The sequence below is a fragment of the Acipenser ruthenus genome, unplaced genomic scaffold, assembly GCF_902713425.1.
Source record: "Acipenser ruthenus unplaced genomic scaffold, fAciRut3.2 maternal haplotype, whole genome shotgun sequence".
Taxonomy (NCBI): domain Eukaryota; kingdom Metazoa; phylum Chordata; class Actinopteri; order Acipenseriformes; family Acipenseridae; genus Acipenser; species Acipenser ruthenus.
Window position 1 is genome coordinate 13,060 of NW_026708875.1, and position 19,562 is coordinate 32,621.

The following is a 19,562-nucleotide window of genomic DNA, read 5'->3' on the forward strand; positions in this document are numbered from 1 at the left end:
GTAAAGCACAGGGAAGCATTGTAAAGCACAGAGAGGGACAGTAAAGCTTCCTTGACCTTGTAGTTCTTTGGCACATGGCCCGAAATACACCCATTTCAGAGTAATTAGCTTTTCATAAATTAAAGTGCAGCGTTGGCCTCAGGACAGATGATCCCAGTTTTGTTTTCACAGCTAATTGCTTCTGGTTAAGAAGCTGTTTCCAGCCCTATGTACAAGCCATAATTAAAGCAATTAAAACTGGTTCTAAAACCCGTTAGTCTTTTTTTTTAATGACGCACTCTAGTTTAGCGCAGCGTCACGGACTGGGTAATGACTGGAGAACGCATCACACAAATTTGACCACGTTGGCTTTTTGTTGCGAATCACGCCCCATGTGTCGGGCAGCGTGGGGGTGGCATGCCCAGGGGGTTAAGGGTCAGGGCTGGCAGGCGACAGAGGTACGGGCGCTATGCCTCAGTGCGGGAGGCCCCGGGTTCACGTCCCACCTCCGTCTGTGAGATAGCCCCCGCCTGCTGGAAGTCAGAGTGTTCCTTGCTTCATTGAAGCTGTCTGCCAAACACTGTGTGATTTCCCTGTGTTTCAATGTCAGCCAGGTTCATGAAATCTTAAAATCAAGCTAGGGGGGCACGTCAGCCCCCAGCTTGATTTTGACCTTCCTAGAGATGTCAGGACTGCCCAGTCCCTGACCACCTTCCGGAGCCTCCTCAAGACTCACCTCTTCAGAAAGCACCTGTAGAAACTCCTGTTTTTTCTAGTCGTTAGTCATTGATTTACCAGAAATCTCTGTGCTTTACAAATAAAAACGCATTTTCAAAGCGTATTATATCTAAAATTTGAGAATATAGCAACATATGACTGATCCCAATGCTCCCCTATGCTTTACCACACCTCTCTGTGCTTTACAATGCTTCCCTATGCTTTACCAGACCTCTCTGTGCTTTACAATGCTTCCCTATGCTTTACCAGACCTCTCTGTGCTTTACAATGCTTCCCTATGCTTTACCAGACCTCTCTGTGCTTTACAATGCCTCCCTATGCTTTACCAGACCTCTCTGTGCTTTACAATGGTTCCCTATGCTTTACCACACATCTCTGTGCTTTACAATGCTTCCCTATGCTTTACCAGACCTCTCTGTGCTTTACAATGCTTCCCTATGCTTTACCAGACCTCTCTGTGCTACAATGCTTCCCTATGCTTTACCAGACCTCTCTGTGCTTTACAATGCTTCCCTATGCTTTACCAGACCTCTCTGTGCTTTACAATGCTTCCCTATGCTTTACCAGACCTCTCTGTGCTTTACAATGCTTCCCTATGCTTTACCAGACCTCTCTGTGCTTTACAATGCTTCCCTATGCTTTACCACACCTCTCTGTGCTTTACAATGCTTCCCTATGCTTTACCACACCTCTCTGTGCTTTACAATGCTTCCCTATGCTTTACCAGACCTCTCTGTGCTTTACAATGCTTCCCTATATGCCTGATTACACTTAGCTATGCTTTTATGGGGGTCAAATTTTATAGGACACACACACACACACACACACACACACTTCAGAATGTTGTTCCACAGGTCCAATTCTGTTATTCCAGTTTATCAAGTTCACACAGAATGGTTTATAAGACAAAGGGAAAGCTAGGAGGTTCATTCTTTCTCTGATCTGAGAGCCGCAGAGAGAGACTGAGAGAGAGAGAGAGCAAGATGAAGATGAAGATGAAGATGAAGATGAAGATGAAGATGAAGATGAAGATGGGTTCTGCAACACTGACGCTGCTCGCTATCTTCTTCAGCTCAGCATGGACGGCTTCTGCAGGTACTGTGTTCCCCTCACGATGTGTGTGTAAATTTAAGAGTCTCCCTGGCACTGAAAGAAATCCAACGAACGTTTCCACAAGAAGTCTTTCTCAGGGTCTTCAGTGTGAATTCAATGACTAATGACTAGAAGTCTTTCTCAGTGTCTTCAGTGTGAATTCAATGACTAACGACTAGAAGTCTTTCTCAGTGTCTTCAGTGTGAATTCAATGACTAACGACTAGAAGTCTTTCTCAACGTCTTCAGTGTGAATTCAATGACTAATGTTTTGATTAAAGACACTGAGAAAGACTTTTGGTTGTTTGTCGTTGAATTTATTACATTTAGTAATTCTAAATTCTGCAATATTGAATGTTTAATAATTGTGGATGAAAAGTTTGAAAAGTATGAAAGAAAAATATTATATATTACAATGCTTCCCTATGCTTTACCAGACCTCTCCGTGCTTTACAATGCTTCCCTATGCTTTACCAGACCTCTCTGTGCTTTACAATGCTTCCCTATGCTTTACCAGACCTCTCTGTGCTTTACAATGCTTCCCTATGCTTTACCAGACCTCTCTGTGCTTTACAATGCTTCCCTATGCTTTACCAGACCTCTCTGTGCTTTACAATGCTTCCCTATGCTTTACCAGACCTCTCTGTGCTTTACAATGCTTCCCTATGCTTTACCAGACCTCTTTGTGCTTTACAATGCTTCCCTATGCTTTACCAGACCTCTCTGTGCTTTACAATGCTTCCCTATGCTTTACCAGACCTCTCTGTGCTTTACAATGCTTCCCTATGCTTTACCAGACCTCTCTGTGCTTTACAATGCTTCCCTGTGTTTTACCAGACCTCTCTGTGCTTTACAATGCTTCCCTATGCTTTACCAGACCTCTCTGTGCTTTACAATGCTTCCCTATGCTTTACCACACCTCTCTGTGCTTTACAATGCTTCCCTATGCTTTATTATTATTATTATTATTATTATTATTATTTATTTCTTAGCAGACGCCCTTATCCAGGGCGACTTACAATCGCAAGCAAATACAAATACATTCAAGTGTTACAATATAAGTCATACAATAGAACAAGAAATACAATAATTCTCAAGTGTGACAAACCACAATTCAATAATACAGCAGATAATAGTGAAAGTTACATCAGGATATGATTAAGTAGTGATAGTTACATCAGGATATGATTAAGTACAAAATACTACAGATTAAACACTTGGGAGATTACAATATTCTGAGGTACAGGATTAAATGCAGTAAAATAGGGGGCAGATAAGAGCAAAATAAAGCATATTTAAATGAAGGGTGATAGTGTCCCAGGATACAACAGAGGAGTTCTACAGGTGCTGTTTGAAGAGGTGAGTCTTAAGGAGGCGCCGGAATGTGGTCAGGGACTGGGCAGTCCTGACATCTGTAGGAAGGTCGTTCCACCACTGCGGGACCTCTCTGTGCTTTACAGTGCTTCCCTATGCTTTACCAGACCTCTCTGTGCTTTACAATGCTTCCCTATGCTTTACCAGACCTCTCTGTGCTTTACAATGCTTCCCTATGCTTTACCAGACCTCTCTGTGCTTTACAGTGCTTCCCTATGCTTTACCAGACCTCTCTGTGCTTTACAATGCTTCCCTATGCTTTACCAGACCTCTCTGTGCTTTACAATGCTTCCCTATGCTTTACCATGCTTTATGCTTTATTACACCTTGCTGTGTGATTTTACTGCGATATACTTTTATAAGGGTTAGTTTACAATGTTTTTAAAATGCTTTACCACACCTCTCTGTGTGTTGCAATACCTCCCTATTCTTCAGAAATAATTTATCGATGTGAAAATACACAGAACCTGGAAACGAACCGCGATCGTAAATCAAGGGCGGAGCCGGGCTGTCACAGAGACATCACAATCAGCTGGCAGAAAACTCCAGCTGTCAAAAGAGAGATTATATCTTGAAAAAAAAAATGAAAAAATATGCAAATTCTTTTATGTTTTCAAATGACTAAGAAAGTATCGATTAGTCAGCTGTTTTCTCAGCACTTTTGCGCTCCGGGGTGTAAAGACAGCTTTCTAAATTCTACAAACTCAGCAAACCTTGAGCCCTAAACCGAGCCCTCCTGTTTTGTTTTGTGGTTTTTTGTTTTTTTAATTGTAGTTAGGGATGGTCGAATATTTGCTCGCGTTTGGTAGATTTTAATTACTTAGTGTTACACCCGAATCCCTCCTTTTGACGCGTTTCCAGGGGAACAAGATGCTAAAACAGAAATAAACGTGTTTTTTTTTTTCGATGATAACGAGTTTATTTTACGCGCGGTCGGTTGTTTTTTTTTTTTTAATTGGTTTGTTTGTTTTTTTGTTTGCCGGGTCCGCCGGTATTTTTTTTTTAAGCTCCACAGTAAAAGTCCAGACAGAAATCTTATAACCCACGAAGAAATAAAGCGATTTATTTTTATTTATTGTTTTTTTCTGATTAAATTAAAAATTGATTAGTAACTGCACCCGCAGTGGTGGAATGACCTTCCTAGAGATGTCAGGACTGTCCAGTCCCTGACCACCTTCCGGCGCCTCCTTAAGACTCACCTCTTCAAACAGCACCTGTAGAACTCCTCTGTATCCTGGGACACTATCACCCTTCATTTAAATGTGCTTTATTTTGCTCTTATCTGCCCCCTATTTTACTGCATTTAATCCTGTACTTCAGAGTACTGTCATCTGCTGTTTAATCTGTAGTATTTTGTATTTAATCATATTATTATTATTATTATTATTATTATTATTATTATTATTATTATTATTATTATTATTATTTATTTCTTAGCAGACGTCCTTATCCAGGGCGACTTACAATCGTAAGCAAATACATTTCAAGTGTTACAATACAAGTAATACAATAAGAGCAAGAAATACAATAACTTTTGTTCAAGTGTGACAAACCACAATTCAATAATACAGCAGATAATAGTGATAGTGACATCAGGATATGATTAAATAGTGATAGTTACATCAGGATGTGATTAAATACAAAGTACTACAGGTTAAACACTTGGCAGATTACAGTATTCTGAAGTACAGGATTAAATGCAGTAAAATAGGGGGCAGATAAGAGCAAAATAAAGCACATTTAAATGAAGGGTGATAGTGTCCCAGGATACAAACAGAGGAGTTCTACAGGTGCTGTTTGAAGAGGTGAGTCTTAAGGAGGCGCCGGAAGGTGGTCAGGGACTGGGCAGTCCTGACATCTGTAGGAAGGTCGTTCCACCGCTGCGGGGGCGAGGGTGGAGAAGGAGCGGGCTCTGGAGGCAGGGGAGCGTAGCGGAGGTAGAGCCAGTCTTCTAGTGCAGGCGGAGCGGAGAGGTCGAGTGGGGGTGTAGGGAGAGATGAGGGTCTGGAGGTAGCTGGGTGCAGTCTGGTCAAGGCATCTGTAGGCGAGTACAAGAGTCTTGAACTGGATGCGAGCGGTGATCGGGAGCGAGTGGAGCGAGCGGAGTAGTGGAGTAGTGGAGTAGCGTGGGAGTAACTGTTATCTGCTGTGTTATTGAATTGTATTTTGTCACACTTGTACTTGCTTGAACCAAAGTCATTGTATTTATCTTGCTCTTAATTGTATTATTACTTGTGCTGTGATTCTTGAAATGTATTTTTGCTTACGATTGTAAATCGCCCTGGATAAGGGCGTCTGCTAAGAAATAAATAATAATAATAATAATAATAATAATAATAATAATAATAATATATTTTAAGGACTGAACGTATGCAAACCGGAATTGAGAGGAAAATAAACACACAGTTTAAATATATTGTAGCGTTCTCGGTTCACGCAGGCAGGCGCGTCACACAGGGCGAGGAAATCCACACACGGGGGGAGGGCGGACGCGAACCCGAACCCGGCTCCTCTCGCCCTGAAGCATAGCGCCGATACCGCTGTACAGAACCGGCTCCTTTGCAAGGAGCGTATATCGGGCTCATGCCTCTGTGCGTGATTACGTCACCTACCAGCCTTACCAGGCAGCAGTGTGGCGTAGCGGTCAGGGCTCTGGACTCTTGACCGGAGGGTCGTGGGTTCAATCCCAGGTGGGGGACACTGCTGCTGTACCCTTGAGCAAGGTACTTTACCTAGATTGCTCCAGTAAAAACCCAACTGTATAAATGGGGAATTGTATGTAAAAATAATGTGATATCTTGTAACAATTGTAAGTCGCCCTGGATAAGGGCGTCTGCTAAGAAATAAATAATAATAATAATAATAATAATAATACTGCTGCCTTCCCCCGTGCACGCTACAATATTTTTGTTGCTTACAGGAAGTTACGTTATCGTAGAGAAAAACCACAGCCAGGAATGTCTTATTGAATTGTTACGAACAAGTAAATAGCAGGTTTAGCTGTAACTGTTTAGTTAAATTTCTGCGCGTTTTTTAAATACTCTCGAATTTGCTGATAAACGTGTGATACAGGATTGAGAGATACGCGGACAGAAACTATTACCGTGTGTAAATCAAGGAATTCAAAACAGCACACGATTTATTTACTATATTGTGACCGTTTTTTAGGCGAAATGATTATTTTTCAGTAAACGATATTTTCTTTGCTTAAGTTATGAAGAATTGACCACAGGCGGCTGTGCTGTAGCACTTCGTGTGTAATTAAAGGCGTTTTATTTCACTGCCGACAAAAATAAAAGCCTTGAGAAATCAGTTGAGGTGTGACGTCTCCTAGTTCCTGCAACGCCTCTTCAGCAAGACTTGATAAAATCGCATTATCATCAAAACCAAAAACTAATAAAACATGATTCCCCGTCTCCCTTAAAATGCAAAACCGTTTCAAACGTGGAGACTGCCGTGTTAGATTTGCAGGCTGTTTTAAAACCAAACAAACGAAGGTCGGTAAACAGAACGGATCGGATATACGGTGTTTGGTGTTTGCTGTCGCAGCGCGTCGCTAGATGGGGGGTTTTTAAAATATATTTTAACGCGTTTATAAAAACCAAACCGCGCGTCCCGCGTTAGCGACGGCTCCTTCTCTGCTCCCCACGGCGTTTAGAGCCAGCAATCGAGATTCGACCGACGTCAGCAGTCGTACCCTTCAAGAGAACACGTCTAATTGATGGGAATCAGACTCCTATTCCACAGCAGTGTGATCCAGTCCTGGTTTCACTGGGAGTTTAATAATCAGACACACCCTGAGCTTGTTAGCTAGACACACTGGGGGCTGATCAAGCTGGTAGCAGTAAAACCTGGACTGGATCACACTGCTGTGCAATAGGAGTCTGATTCCCAGCCCTGTGGATCTCTGTATGATAGTGTATTGATCTCTGTATTATAGTGTATTGATCTCTGTATTGACGCTCAATTACTTTTTTTTTTTTAAGCAGCTCGTTAGTTTAGTGAAGGGTCGAGTTCAGTAATTGAGCGCTCGGTTGGAAGGAGAGCCCGCAGACACAGCGGGGTACCCCACCCCCGCAGGACAGGGTTTTTTTTGGGGAGGGGGAGCCCTGCGCTACATGGTTTGTGAACTCTGGCAGAGATTTTGAAAGACGTCAGTCACGCCTACCACCCCCCGCCGCCACCCCCGTCTTTTTTGTACAAATGCTTCAGTCCGGCTCAAAGCGAGGCTGTCGTATTTCATTCATATTATATTCATTCTATCATTCTATGTATGTTATCTTGCTCTTAATTATATTAATACTTGTGCTGTGATTCTTGAAATGTATTTTTGTTTACGACTGTAAGGCGCCCTGGATTATTATTATTTATTTCTTAGCAGACGCCCTTATCCAGGGCGACTTACAATTGTTTCAAGATATCACATTATTTTTACATACAATTCCCCATTTATACAGTTGGGTTTTTACTGGAGCAATCTAGGTAAAGTACCTTGCTCAAGGGTACAGTATCAGTGTCCCCCACCTGGGATTGAACCCACGACCCTCCGGTCAAGAGTCCAGAGCCCTGACCACTACTCCACACTGCTGGATAAGGGCGTCTGCTAAGAAATACATAATAATAATAATAATAATAATAATAATAATAATAATAATAATAATAATAATAATAATAATAATAATAATAATAATAATAATAATAATGACATTCCTTTTAAAAAACGCACAGATACGTCTTTTTAGCTGTCGAATAAAAAGGCGAGAATACAAAACTATCCAAGCAAAACGGAGGGTTTGCCTTACTGGAATATTCTTCCGGGCGGGGGGGGGGGGGGGGGGGGTCGGGGTGATAAATGTGACCGATCTACAATCTCTGTGTTTCATTGTCACACCTCGTTACCTGACGCGTTGATTTATTGCAAATGCTTATCGTGCAGAACGGAATACCATTCACGGGCGGGACCCTAACGCTATCGGCAAAATATTATACACTGCGTCCCTGTGCTTTACCACACCTCTCTGTGCTTTACAATGCTTCCCTATGCTTTACCACACCTCTCTGTGCTTTACAATGCTTCCCTATGCTTTACCAGACCTCTCTGTGCTTTACAATGCTTCCCTGTGCTTTACCAGACCTCTCTGTGCTTTACAATGCTTCCCTATGCTTTACCAGACCTCTCTGTGCTTTACAATGCTTCCCTATGCTTTACCACACCTCTCTGTGCTTTACAATGCTTCCCTGTGCTTTACCAGACCTCTCTGTGCTTTACAATGCTTCTCTATGCTTTACCAGACCTCTCTGTGCTTTACAATGCTTCCCTATGCTTTACCAGACCTCTCTGTGCTTTACAATGCTTCCCTGTGCTTTACCACACCTCTCTGTGCTTTACAATGCTTCCCTATGCTTCACCAGACCTCTCTGTGCTTTACAATGCTTCCCTGTGCTTTACCAGACCTCTCTGTGCTTTGCAATGCTTCCCTATGCTTTACCAGACCTCTCTGTGCTTTACAATGCTTCCCTATGCTTTACCACACCTCTCTGTGCTTTACAATGCTTCCCTGTGCTTTACCAGACCTCTCTGTGCTTTACAATGCTTCTCTATGCTTTACCAGACCTCTCTGTGCTTTACAATGCTTCCCTATGCTTTACCAGACCTCTCTGTGCTTTACAATGCTTCCCTATGCTTTACCAGACCTCTCTGTGCTTTACAATGCTTCCCTGTGCTTTACCAGACCTCTCTGTGCTTTACAATGCTTCCCTATGCTTTACCAGACCTCTCTGTGCTTTACAATGCTTCCCTATGCTTTACCACACCTCTCTGTGCTTTACAATGCTTCCCTGTGCTTTACCAGACCTCTCTGTGCTTTACAATGCTTCTCTATGCTTTACCAGACCTCTCTGTGCTTTACAATGCTTCCCTATGCTTTACCAGACCTCTCTGTGCTTTACAATGCTTCCCTGTGCTTTACCACACCTCTCTGTGCTTTACAATGCTTCCCTATGCTTCACCAGACCTCTCTGTGCTTTACAATGCTTCCCTGTGCTTTACCAGACCTCTCTGTGCTTTGCAATGCTTCCCTATGCTTCACCAGACCTCTCTGTGCTTTACAATGCTTCCCTATGCTTTACCAGACCTCTCTGTGCTTTACAATGCTTCCCTATGCTTTACCAGACCTCTCTGTGCTTTACAATGCTTCCCTATGCTTTCCCAGACCTCTCTGTGCTTTACAATGCTTCCCTATGCTTCACCAGACCTCTCTGTGCTTTACAATGCTTCCCTGTGCTTTACCAGACCTCTCTGTGCTTTGCAATGCTTCCCTATGCTTTACCAGACCTCTCTGTGCTTTACAATGCTTCCCTATGCTTTACCACACCTCTCTGTGCTTTACAATGCTTCCCTGTGCTTTACCAGACCTCTCTGTGCTTTACAATGCTTCTCTATGCTTTACCAGACCTCTCTGTGCTTTACAATGCTTCCCTATGCTTTACCAGACCTCTCTGTGCTTTACAATGCTTCCCTATGCTTTACCAGACCTCTCTGTGCTTTACAATGCTTCCCTGTGCTTTACCAGACCTCTCTGTGCTTTACAATGCTTCCCTATGCTTTACCAGACCTCTCTGTGCTTTACAATGCTTCCCTATGCTTTACCACACCTCTCTGTGCTTTACAATGCTTCCCTGTGCTTTACCAGACCTCTCTGTGCTTTACAATGCTTCTCTATGCTTTACCAGACCTCTCTGTGCTTTACAATGCTTCCCTATGCTTTACCAGACCTCTCTGTGCTTTACAATGCTTCCCTGTGCTTTACCACACCTCTCTGTGCTTTACAATGCTTCCCTATGCTTCACCAGACCTCTCTGTGCTTTACAATGCTTCCCTGTGCTTTACCAGACCTCTCTGTGCTTTGCAATGCTTCCCTATGCTTCACCAGACCTCTCTGTGCTTTACAATGCTTCCCTATGCTTTACCAGACCTCTCTGTGCTTTACAATGCTTCCCTATGCTTTACCAGACCTCTCTGTGCTTTGCAATGCTTCCCTATGCTTCACCAGACCTCTCTGTGCTTTACAATGCTTCCCTATGCTTTACCAGACCTCTCTGTGCTTTACAATGCTTCCCTATGCTTTCCCATGCTTTATGCTTCACACTGTGCTGTGCTGTTCCTGCGGGACACTTTTCTAAGGGTTAGTTCGCCGTGTTTTTAACAATAAGGAAGCATCTGGAGAATCCTGGACTGGTTGCAGAGTTTCCTATTGAAAGTAATTGCGAGGTAACGTTAGCCAGCTAATCCCATTAATTAAAGTAGAGCTTGTTTGGATCAGAGCCAAAATATTCAAACAATGAGAACTGAATACGAAGGGAACCCGAGAGGCAGGTGAAGAAACTCGAAGAGCAAGATTAATAATATTGACCTCCTCGTGCACCCGTTACTAAGAGCACAGCACAGCGTAATAAAGCATGAAGCACAGGGAAGCATTGTAAAGCACTGAGAGGTCTGGTAAAGCATAGGGAAGCATTGTAAAGCACAGAGAGGTCTGGTAAAGCATAGGGAAGCATTGTAAAGCACAGAGAGGTCTGGTAAAGCACAGGGAAGCATTGTAAAGCACTGAGAGGTCTGGTAAAGCATAGGGAAGCATTGTAAAGCACAGAGAGGTCTGGTAAAGCATAGGGAAGCATTGTAAAGCACAGAGAGGTCTGGTAAAGCACAGGGAAGCATTGTAAAGCACTGAGAGGTCTGGTAAAGCATAGGGAAGCATTGTAAAGCACAGAGAGGTCTGGTAAAGCATAGGGAAGCATTGTAAAGCACAGAGAGGTCTGGTAAAGCATTGGGAAGCATTGTAAAGCACAGAGAGGTCTGGTAAAGCATAGGGAAGCATTGTAAAGCACAGAGAGGTCTGGTAAAGCATAGGGAAGCATTGTAAAGCACAGATAGGTCTGGTAAAGCATAGGGAAGCATTGTGAAGCACAGAGAGGTGTGGTAAAGCATAGGGAAGCATTGTAAAGCACAGAGAGGTCTGGTAAAGCATAGGGAAGCATTGTAAAGCACAGAGAGGTCTGGTAAAGCATAGGGAAGCATTGTAAAGCACAGAGAGGTCTGGTAAAGCATAGGGAAGCATTGTAAAGTACAGAGAGGTCTGGTAAAGCATAGGGAAGCATTGTGAAGCACAGAGAGGTCTGGTAAAGCATAGGGAAGCATTGTAAAGCACAGAGAGGTCTGGTAAAGCATAGGGAAGCATTGTAAAGCACAGAGAGGTCTGGTAAAGCATAGGGAAGCATTGTAAAGTACAGAGAGGTCTGGTAAAGCACAGGGAAGCATTGTGAAGCACAGAGAGGTCTGGTAAAGCACAGGGAAGCATTGTAAAGCACAGAGAGGTCTGGTAAAGCATAGGGAAGCATTGTAAAGCACAGAGAGGTCTGGTAAAGCATAGGGAAGCATTGTAAAGCACAGAGAGGTCTGGTAAAGCATAGGGAAGCATTGTAAAGCACAGAGAGGTCTGGTAAAGCATAGGGAAGCATTGTAAAGCACAGAGAGGTGTGGTAAAGCATAGGGAAGCATTGTAAAGCACAGAGAGGTCTGGTAAAGCATAGGGAAGCATTGTAAAGCACAGAGAGGTCTGGTAAAGCACAGGGAAGCATTGTAAAGCACTGAGAGGTCTGGTAAAGCATAGGGAAGCATTGTAAAGCACAGAGAGGTCTGGTAAAGCACAGGGAAGCATTGTAAAGCACAGAGAGGTCTGGTAAAGCATAGGGAAGCATTGCAAAGCACAGAGAGGTGTGGTAAAGCATAGGGAAGCATTGTAAAGCACAGAGAGGTCTGGTAAAGCATAGGGAAGCATTGTAAAGCACAGAGGGGTCTGGTAAAGCATAGGGAAGCATTGTAAAGCACAGAGAGGTGTGGTAAAGCATAGGGAAGCATTGTAAAGCACAGAGAGGTCTGGTAAAGCATAGGGAGGCATTGTAAAGCACAGAGAGGTCTGGTAAAGCACAGGGAGGTATTGTATATATTTTTTTTAAATCTGTATATATATTTTTTTCTAGACGATGATGTCCAGGATTGTCTCCTGTCAAACGGTATCGTAGTTGAGGACGGAAAAGAGCTCCCACTGCGATGCGCAAACTGGTAAGACTGGGAGTAATGGGTTCTATGTTTGTTACACTAAGGGGCAATGGTAGCATAAGTATAGGGCAGCTGCATTGGGATGCTATTGGTAGAAATGGGACCACAGTGTGCTAACTATACCCTGAATGATCTTCAATGGCAATGCAGACAGACAGACAGACAGACAGACAGACAGACAGACAGACAGACAGGGGATGGATGATGTTCCTGACAGGCTGGTTTATATTGCTGGGATGGGGGGTGGATGATGTCACTGACAGGCTGGTTATTAATTTTGTGTGGTTTTGTTTTTTCTTCACAGTTCCTGTTCGAAGGGTCGGATGTCGTGTTTCCAAACTCACGAATGTCAAGGTAAACACAAACACCTCGAAGGGTAGAATCCTCAGCGGAGTCTCGTTCAGGCGACGGCTCCCTGTCTGTCTTTCCTTCTTGCTGTCTTTCATCCTTTCTTTTCTCTCTTTCTCTTTCCCTTCCCCCTCTCTCTCTCTCTCCTCTCACTCTTTCCCTCCTCCCTCACTCCATTTCTCTCTCTCTGCTCCGTCCTTAATTCAATCTAATTACTTGAATCATCATTATATAGATATAGAGAAATAGATAGAGAGAGATTAGGAGGCTGGGCGGCTCAGCGGTTAGAGAAAGGGGCTCGATACCAGGAGGTTCAAATCCCGGCTGAGCCTCCGACTCCCTGTATGTGTGTGTGTGTGCGTGTGCGTGTGTGTGTGTGACCCTGAGCGAGTCGCTTCACCTCCTTGTGCTCCGTCCTTCGGATGAGACGTCAAACAACCGAGCTCCTGTTGGAAGTGACTCTGCAGCAGCCAGTGACTCCCTGTGTGTGTGTGTGTGTGTGTGTGTGTGTGCGTGTGACCCTGGGCGAGTCGCTTCACCTCCTTGTGCTCCGTCAAACAAACGAGCTCCTATTGGAAGTGACTCTGCAGCAGCAGCAGCAGCAGTTGTTGATGATTCAGAGTTCACCCCCCTGGTCTCTGGAAGACTCTTTGGAGAAAAACGTCTGCTGAATGACTCATTAATAATAATAATAATAATAATAATAATAATAATAATAATGATAATGATGATGATAATGATAATGATGATGATAATGATAATGATGATAATGATGATAATGATGATAATTATGATGACAGTAGCCTCTCTGGTTTGGTTCTGTAGGGGTGTGCTCAGTAACCGGATCCCAGGCGATCCGCACCTTCGATGACTCCACTTTCACGATCAGGAGCTTCTGCGCGTATCTCCTGGTCAAGACCGATGCATTCAGTGTGATCTTGAACAACGGGCCCTGCAAAGAGGTACAGAACCCGAACTACAGCTCCCAGCATGCCCCTGCACCTGCACTGACAGCGAGGGCTGCTGGGAGCTGTAGTTTTATATGCAAAGTTTCAACAGCCATAGTTTTATATATTATACAGCAACACCAAACACGATTCAGACAGTCCCCCTGAGTTTCAATAGCCATAGTTTTATATATTATACAGCAACACCAAACACGATTCAGACAGCCCCCCTGAGTTTCAATAGCCATAGTTTTATATATTATACAGCAACACCAAACACGATTCAGACAGTCCCCCTGAGTTTCAATAGCCATAGTTTTATATATTATACAGCAACACCAAACACGATTCAGACAGTCCCCCTGAGTTTCAATAGCCATAGTTTTCTATATTATACAGCAACACCAAACACGATTCAGACAGTCCCCCTGAGTTTCAATAGCCATAGTTTTATATATTATACAGCAACACCAAACACGATTCAGACAGTCCCCCTGAGTTTCAATAGCCATAGTTTTATATATTATACAGCAACACCAAACACGATTCAGACAGTCCCCCTGAGTTTCAATAGCCATAGTTTTATATATTATACAGCAACACCAAACACGATTCAGACAGCCCCCGAGTTTCAATAGCCATAGTTTTATATATTATACAGCAACACCAAACACGATTCAGACAGCCCCCCTGAGTTTCAATAGCCATAGATTTATATATAATGCAGAATCTAAATAAAAACTACAGCTCCCAGCATGCCTCTACACTAGCAGTAACAGTGAGGGATGCTGGGAGCTGTAGTTCATATTTTTTCCCTGTGATTTCTAGGACCCCAGAAAGATCTGCATCGACAGTTTGGAATTCAACTTCCAGGGGAAGATAGTGATCACCATTAACTCTACAGGGGAGGTGACATCATCAAAAGGGGACACAGTGATGCCATTGCACTACGATGGTAAGGAAGTTTCTGACTGTGAAACTGCGGCCCACTGTCCGCCATCTTGGATCTGGTTCCCTATTGTTCTGTATGAGAGCCGGCTCTGGAGCTGAGCCACAATGGCTGCTGTTTCATCAATGCTTTGACTAGTCCTAAATTTCATTTCCTATCTTCACATACTAAACATGCGTCAGCGTGTTCTAATCTTGAATTTAAACAACAGGATGTCTTTACCTTGGTAGTTTTATTAAAAGATCAATTATTTTTTTGCTGAGGAATCTAAACCACGCTTTTCACATCTCAAGTTTTTAAATATAAAAGAGTTCACAAGAATAACATTCAGATATGAAAGAGTTTTAAACATCTCTGCGTTTCTCTTCTAACTTGACTTTCTCTCTCAGTCTCTTCTGGTTTGGAGTTTCTGATCCAGTGAAGTTCTGGATGACGAAGGCATTAAAACGTTTCTCTGCTAACTTGACTTTCTCTCTCAGTCTCTTCTGGTTTGGAGTTTCTGATCCAGTGAAGTTCTGGATGACGAAGGCATTAAAACGTTTCTCTGCTAACTTGACTTTCTCTCTCAGTCTCTTCTGGTTTGGAGTTTCTGATCCAGTGAAGTTCTGGATGACGAAGGCATTAAAACGTTTCTCTGCTAACTTGACTTTCTTTCTCATTCTCTTCTGGTTTGGAGTTTCTGATCCAGTGAAGTTCTGGATGACGAAGGCATTAAAACGTTTCTCTGCTAACTTGACTTTCTCTCTCAGTCTCTTCTGGTTTGGAGTTTCTGATCCAGTGAAGTTCTGGATGATGAAGGCATTAAAACGTTTCTCTGCTAACTTGACTTTCTCTCTCAGTCTCTTCTGGTTTGGAGTTTCTGATCCAGTGAAGTTCTGGATGACGAAGGCATTAAAACGTTTCTCTGCTAACTTGACTTTCTCTCTCAGTCTCTTCTGGTTTGGAGTTTCTGATCCAGTGAAGTTCTGGATGACGAAGGCATTAAAACGTTTCTCTGCTAACTTGACTTTCTCTCTCAGTCTCTTCTGGTTTGGAGTTTCTGATCCAGTGAAGTTCTGGATGACGAAGGCATTAAAACGTTTCTCTGCTAACTTGACTTTCTCTCTCAGTCTCTTCTGGTTTGGAGTTTTCTGATCCAGTGAAGTTCTGGATGACGAAGGCATTAAAACGTTTCTCTGCTAACTTGACTTTCTTTCATAGATCATTGAGGGTATAGTTAGCACACTGTGGTCCCATTTCTCCCAATGGCATCCCATTGTAGCTGCCCTATACTTGTGCTGCCATTGCCCCTCAGTGTAATACAGAACCATTATTGCCTTGCCACTGAAGATCAGTTTCTCTCCCCAGATTTGCTGACGGTCAGAAAGGTCTCCTCTTTGTTCATGGAGGTTGCCACGACGATAGGGGTGGTCGTGCAGTATGACATCATAGGGGGGCGTGTCTATGTGATTGTGGATCAAGTCTACCTGGGGAAGACCCAGGGGCTGTGCGGCACTTTTAATCACAACAGCAACGATGATTTCAAGTGAGTTTGGACCCCCCCCCCCCCCCGTTACTGCCAGAATGGTTTCTCCCAGTTATTGCCGATTCTACCTCCCCCTTGTAACTATCATAACGGTTTCTCCCACTCTGACCCCTAGTGGAAATATATTTATATAGACCTGAATACAGCAGCCTTGTACCATTATAAACCTGTGACACTCTGCCGCCCCCTGGTGGAGGAGAGAAATACAGCACTGAGAAATATATTTATATAGACCTGAATACAGCTGCCTTGTACCATTATAAACCTGTGACACTCTGCCGCCCCCTGGTGGAGGAGAGAAATACAGCACTGAGAAATATATTTATATAGACCTGAATACAGCAGCCTTGTACCATTATAAACCTGTGACACTCTGCCGCCCCCTGGTGGAGGAGAGAAATACAGCACTGAGAAATATATTTATATAGACCTGAATACAGCTGCCTTGTACCATTATAAACCTGTGACACTCTGCTGCCCTCTGGTGGAGGAGAGAAATACAGCACTGAGAAATATATTTATATAGACCTGAATACAGCAGCCTTGTAACATTATAAACCTGTGACACTCTGCCGCCCCCTGGTGGAGGAGAGAAATACAGCACTGAGAAATATATTTATATAGACCTGAATACAGCTGCCTTGTACCATTATAAACCTGTGACACTCTGCTGCCCCCTGGTGGAGGAGAGAAATACAGCAGCGAGAAATATATTTATATAGCCCTGAATACAGCAGCCTTGTAACATTATAAACCTGTGACACTCTGCCGCCCTCTGGTGGAGGAGAGAAATACAGCAGCGAGAAATATATTTATATAGACCTGAATACAGCAGCCTTGTACCATTATAAACCTGTGACACTCTGCCGCCCCCTGGTGGAGGAGAGAAATACAGCAGCGAGAAATATATTTATATAGACTTGAATACACCAGCCTTGTACCATTATAAACCTGTGACACTCTGCTGCCCCCTGGTGGAGGAGAGAAATACAGCACTGAGAAATATATTTATATAGACCTGAATACAGCATCCTTGTACCATTATAAACCTGTGATACTCTGCCGCCCCCTGGTGGAGGAGTGAAATACAGCACTGAGAAAATATATATCTATAAACCTGAATCCAGCGGTCTTGTGCCGTTACTGTTGAAAATGAAACATAACAATTCATCAATGTGCTGTTCTGTTTTATTTCAGGTCTGCTAATGGCTTGGTCGAAGCGAATCCACAGTATTTTGTGGATTCGTGGAAGTTTCACAGTTCCTGTCCAAATTTGCCCCCCCCCTAACCCATCGGGTGAGAATAGATTTAAAAACATCTAATTGATAATCCTATTACTGTCTGTCATTTCTGACAGTCTGAATCGAGCTGTCTATTGATCTATTTATCTATTTATCTGTCTGTCTTTGTCTGTCTTTCTCACTCTCCTCTCTCTCCCCGCCCATCTCTCTCCCCTCTCCTCTCTCTCCTCTCCTCTCTCTCTCCCTCTCTCCTCTCTTCTCTCTCCTCTATCCTCTCTCCTCTCCTCTCCTCTCTCTCATCTCTCCTCTCTCTCCTCTCTCTCCTCTCTCTCCTCTCTCCTCTCTCTTCTCTCTCCTCTCCCCTCTCTCTCCCCTCCCCTCTCTCTCCTCTCCTCTCTCTCCTCTCCTCTCTCCTCTCTCTCCTGTCCTCTCTCCTCTCTCCTCTCTCTCCTCTCTCCTCTTCTCTCTCTCCCTCTCTCTCTTCTCTCCTCCTCTCTTCTCTCTCTCCTCTCTCCTCTCCCCTCTCCTCTCTCCTCCCCTCTCTCTCCCCCTCCCCTCTCTCCCCTCTCCTCTCTCTCCTCTCCTCTCTCCTCTCCTCTCTCCTCTCTTCTCTCTCCTCTATCCTCTCTCCTCTCCTCTCCTCTCTCTCTCATCTCTCCTCTCTCTCCTCTCTCTCCTCTCTCTCCTCTCTCCTCTCTCTTCTCTCTCCTCTCCCCTCTCTCCCCTCCCCTCTCTCTCCTCTCCTCTCTCTCCTCTCCTCTCTCCTCTCTCCTCTCTCTCCTCTCTCCTCTCTCTCCTCTCCCCTCTCTCTCTTCTCTCCTCCTCTCTCCTCTCTCTCCTCTCTCTCCTCTCCTCTCTCCTCTCTCCTCTCTCCTCTCTCTCCCCTCCCCTCTCTCTCCTCTCCTCTCTCTCCTCTCCCTCTCTCCTCTCTCTCCTCTCCTCTCTCCTCTCTCCTCTCTCTCCTCTCTCCTCTCTCTCCTCTCCCCTCTCTCTCTTCTCTCCTCCTCTCTCCTCTCTCTCCTCTCTCCTCTCTCCTCTCTCTCCTCTCTCTCCTCTCCTCTCTCCTCTCTCCTCTCTCCTCTCTCTCCTCTCTCTCCTCTCTCTCCTCTCTCTACTCTCCTCTCCCCTCTCTCTCTTCTCTCCTCCTCTCTCCCTCTCTCTCCTCTCTCCTCTCTGCTCTCTCTCCTCTCTCTCCTCTCCTCTCTCCTCTCTCCTCTCTCCTCTCTCTCCCCTCTCTCCTCTCCCCTCTCCTCTCTCCTCCCCTCTCTCTCCCCTCCCCTCTCTCTCCTCTCCTCTCTCTCCTCTCCTCTCTCCTCTCTCTCCTGTCCTCTCTCCTCTCTCCTCTCTCTCCTCTCTCCTCTCTCTCCTCTCCCCTCTCTCTCTTCTCTCCTCCTCTCTTCTCTCTCTCCTCTCTCCCCTCTCCTCTCTCCTCTCCTCTCTCTCCTCTCTCTCCTCTCTCTCCTCTCTCCTCTCTCCTCTCTCCTCTCTCCTCTCCTCTCTCTCCTCTCTCTCCTCTCCCCTCTCTCCTCTCCTCTCTCCTCTCTCCTCTCATCTCTCTCTCTCTCCTCTCATCTCTCTCTCTCTCTCTCTCTCTTGTAGAGTTGGAAGGTTCAGTAGGTAACTGTTCTTTCATCGAGTCTTCTTTCCCGGACTGCGGGCTGGTGATGAATGTTGATCGTTACCGACAGGATTGTGAGCGCAGCGTTTTCAACCCCATGTCGGCCGTGCTTCCTTTGTGTATGATCGCAAATGACTTCACACGCCACTGTGCCTGGACAGGCATGGCCGTCAACTACGCTGAGTGCGGTGAGTGACAGAGCAACAGGACTACAGCTCCCAGCATGCCCTGCCATTGCCGCGGGTGCTGAGGCATGCTGGGAGCTGCAGTGCGGAAAACACCCAGCCTTTACAATACACTGCACTAGAACTACAGCTCCCAGCATCCCCTGCCATCTCTGTAGGTGCTGAGGCATGCTGGGAGCTGTAGTTTGAAACCACAATGACAGTGCCACCACTGTATTAATCTCCCTCTCTCCTCTGTCTCTCTCCTCTTTCTCTTCTCTCTCCTCTTTCTCTCCTCTCTCCTCTCTCACCTCTCTCTCCCCTCTCCCCTCTCCTCTCTCCTCTCCTCTCTCTCCTCTCCTCTCTCCCCTCTCCCCTCTCTCCTCTCTCCTCTCTCCTCCTCTCTCTCCTCTCCTCTATCCTCTCTCTCCTCTCCCTCTCTCCTCTCTCCTCTCTCCTCTCTCCTCTCT

General features: G+C 44.7%; 1 protein-coding gene across 1 annotated transcript; it reads left to right on the forward strand.

The window, feature by feature from the left end:
* Nucleotides 1-1,663: 1,663 nt before the first annotated feature.
* Nucleotides 1,664-19,141, forward strand: LOC117970450 (otogelin-like). Its single transcript, XM_059021931.1, has 8 exons — nt 1,664-1,812; nt 12,222-12,303; nt 12,605-12,654; nt 13,474-13,610; nt 14,424-14,550; nt 15,892-16,069; nt 17,267-17,365; nt 18,910-19,141. The coding sequence occupies exons 1-7, from the start codon at nt 1,701-1,703 to the stop codon at nt 17,355-17,357; spliced, it is 777 nt and encodes a 258-aa protein (XP_058877914.1). The 5' UTR covers nt 1,664-1,700; the 3' UTR covers nt 17,358-17,365; nt 18,910-19,141.
* The last annotated feature ends 421 nt before the right edge of the window (nt 19,142-19,562 follow it).

What these genes read in the sequence shown, in the direction of transcription:
- LOC117970450 (XM_059021931.1), top strand. Translation starts at nt 1,701, where the DNA reads ATGAAGATGAAGATGAAGATGAAGATGAAGATGAAGATGAAGATGAAG. An exon ending in AGCATGGACGGCTTCTGCAG is followed by an intron (nt 1,813 to 12,221) that starts GTACTGTGTTCC and finishes ATTTTTTTCTAG; the next exon opens with ACGATGATGTCCAGGATTGT. An exon ending in AACAGCAACGATGATTTCAA is followed by an intron (nt 16,070 to 17,266) that starts GTGAGTTTGGAC and finishes GTTTTATTTCAG; the next exon opens with GTCTGCTAATGGCTTGGTCG.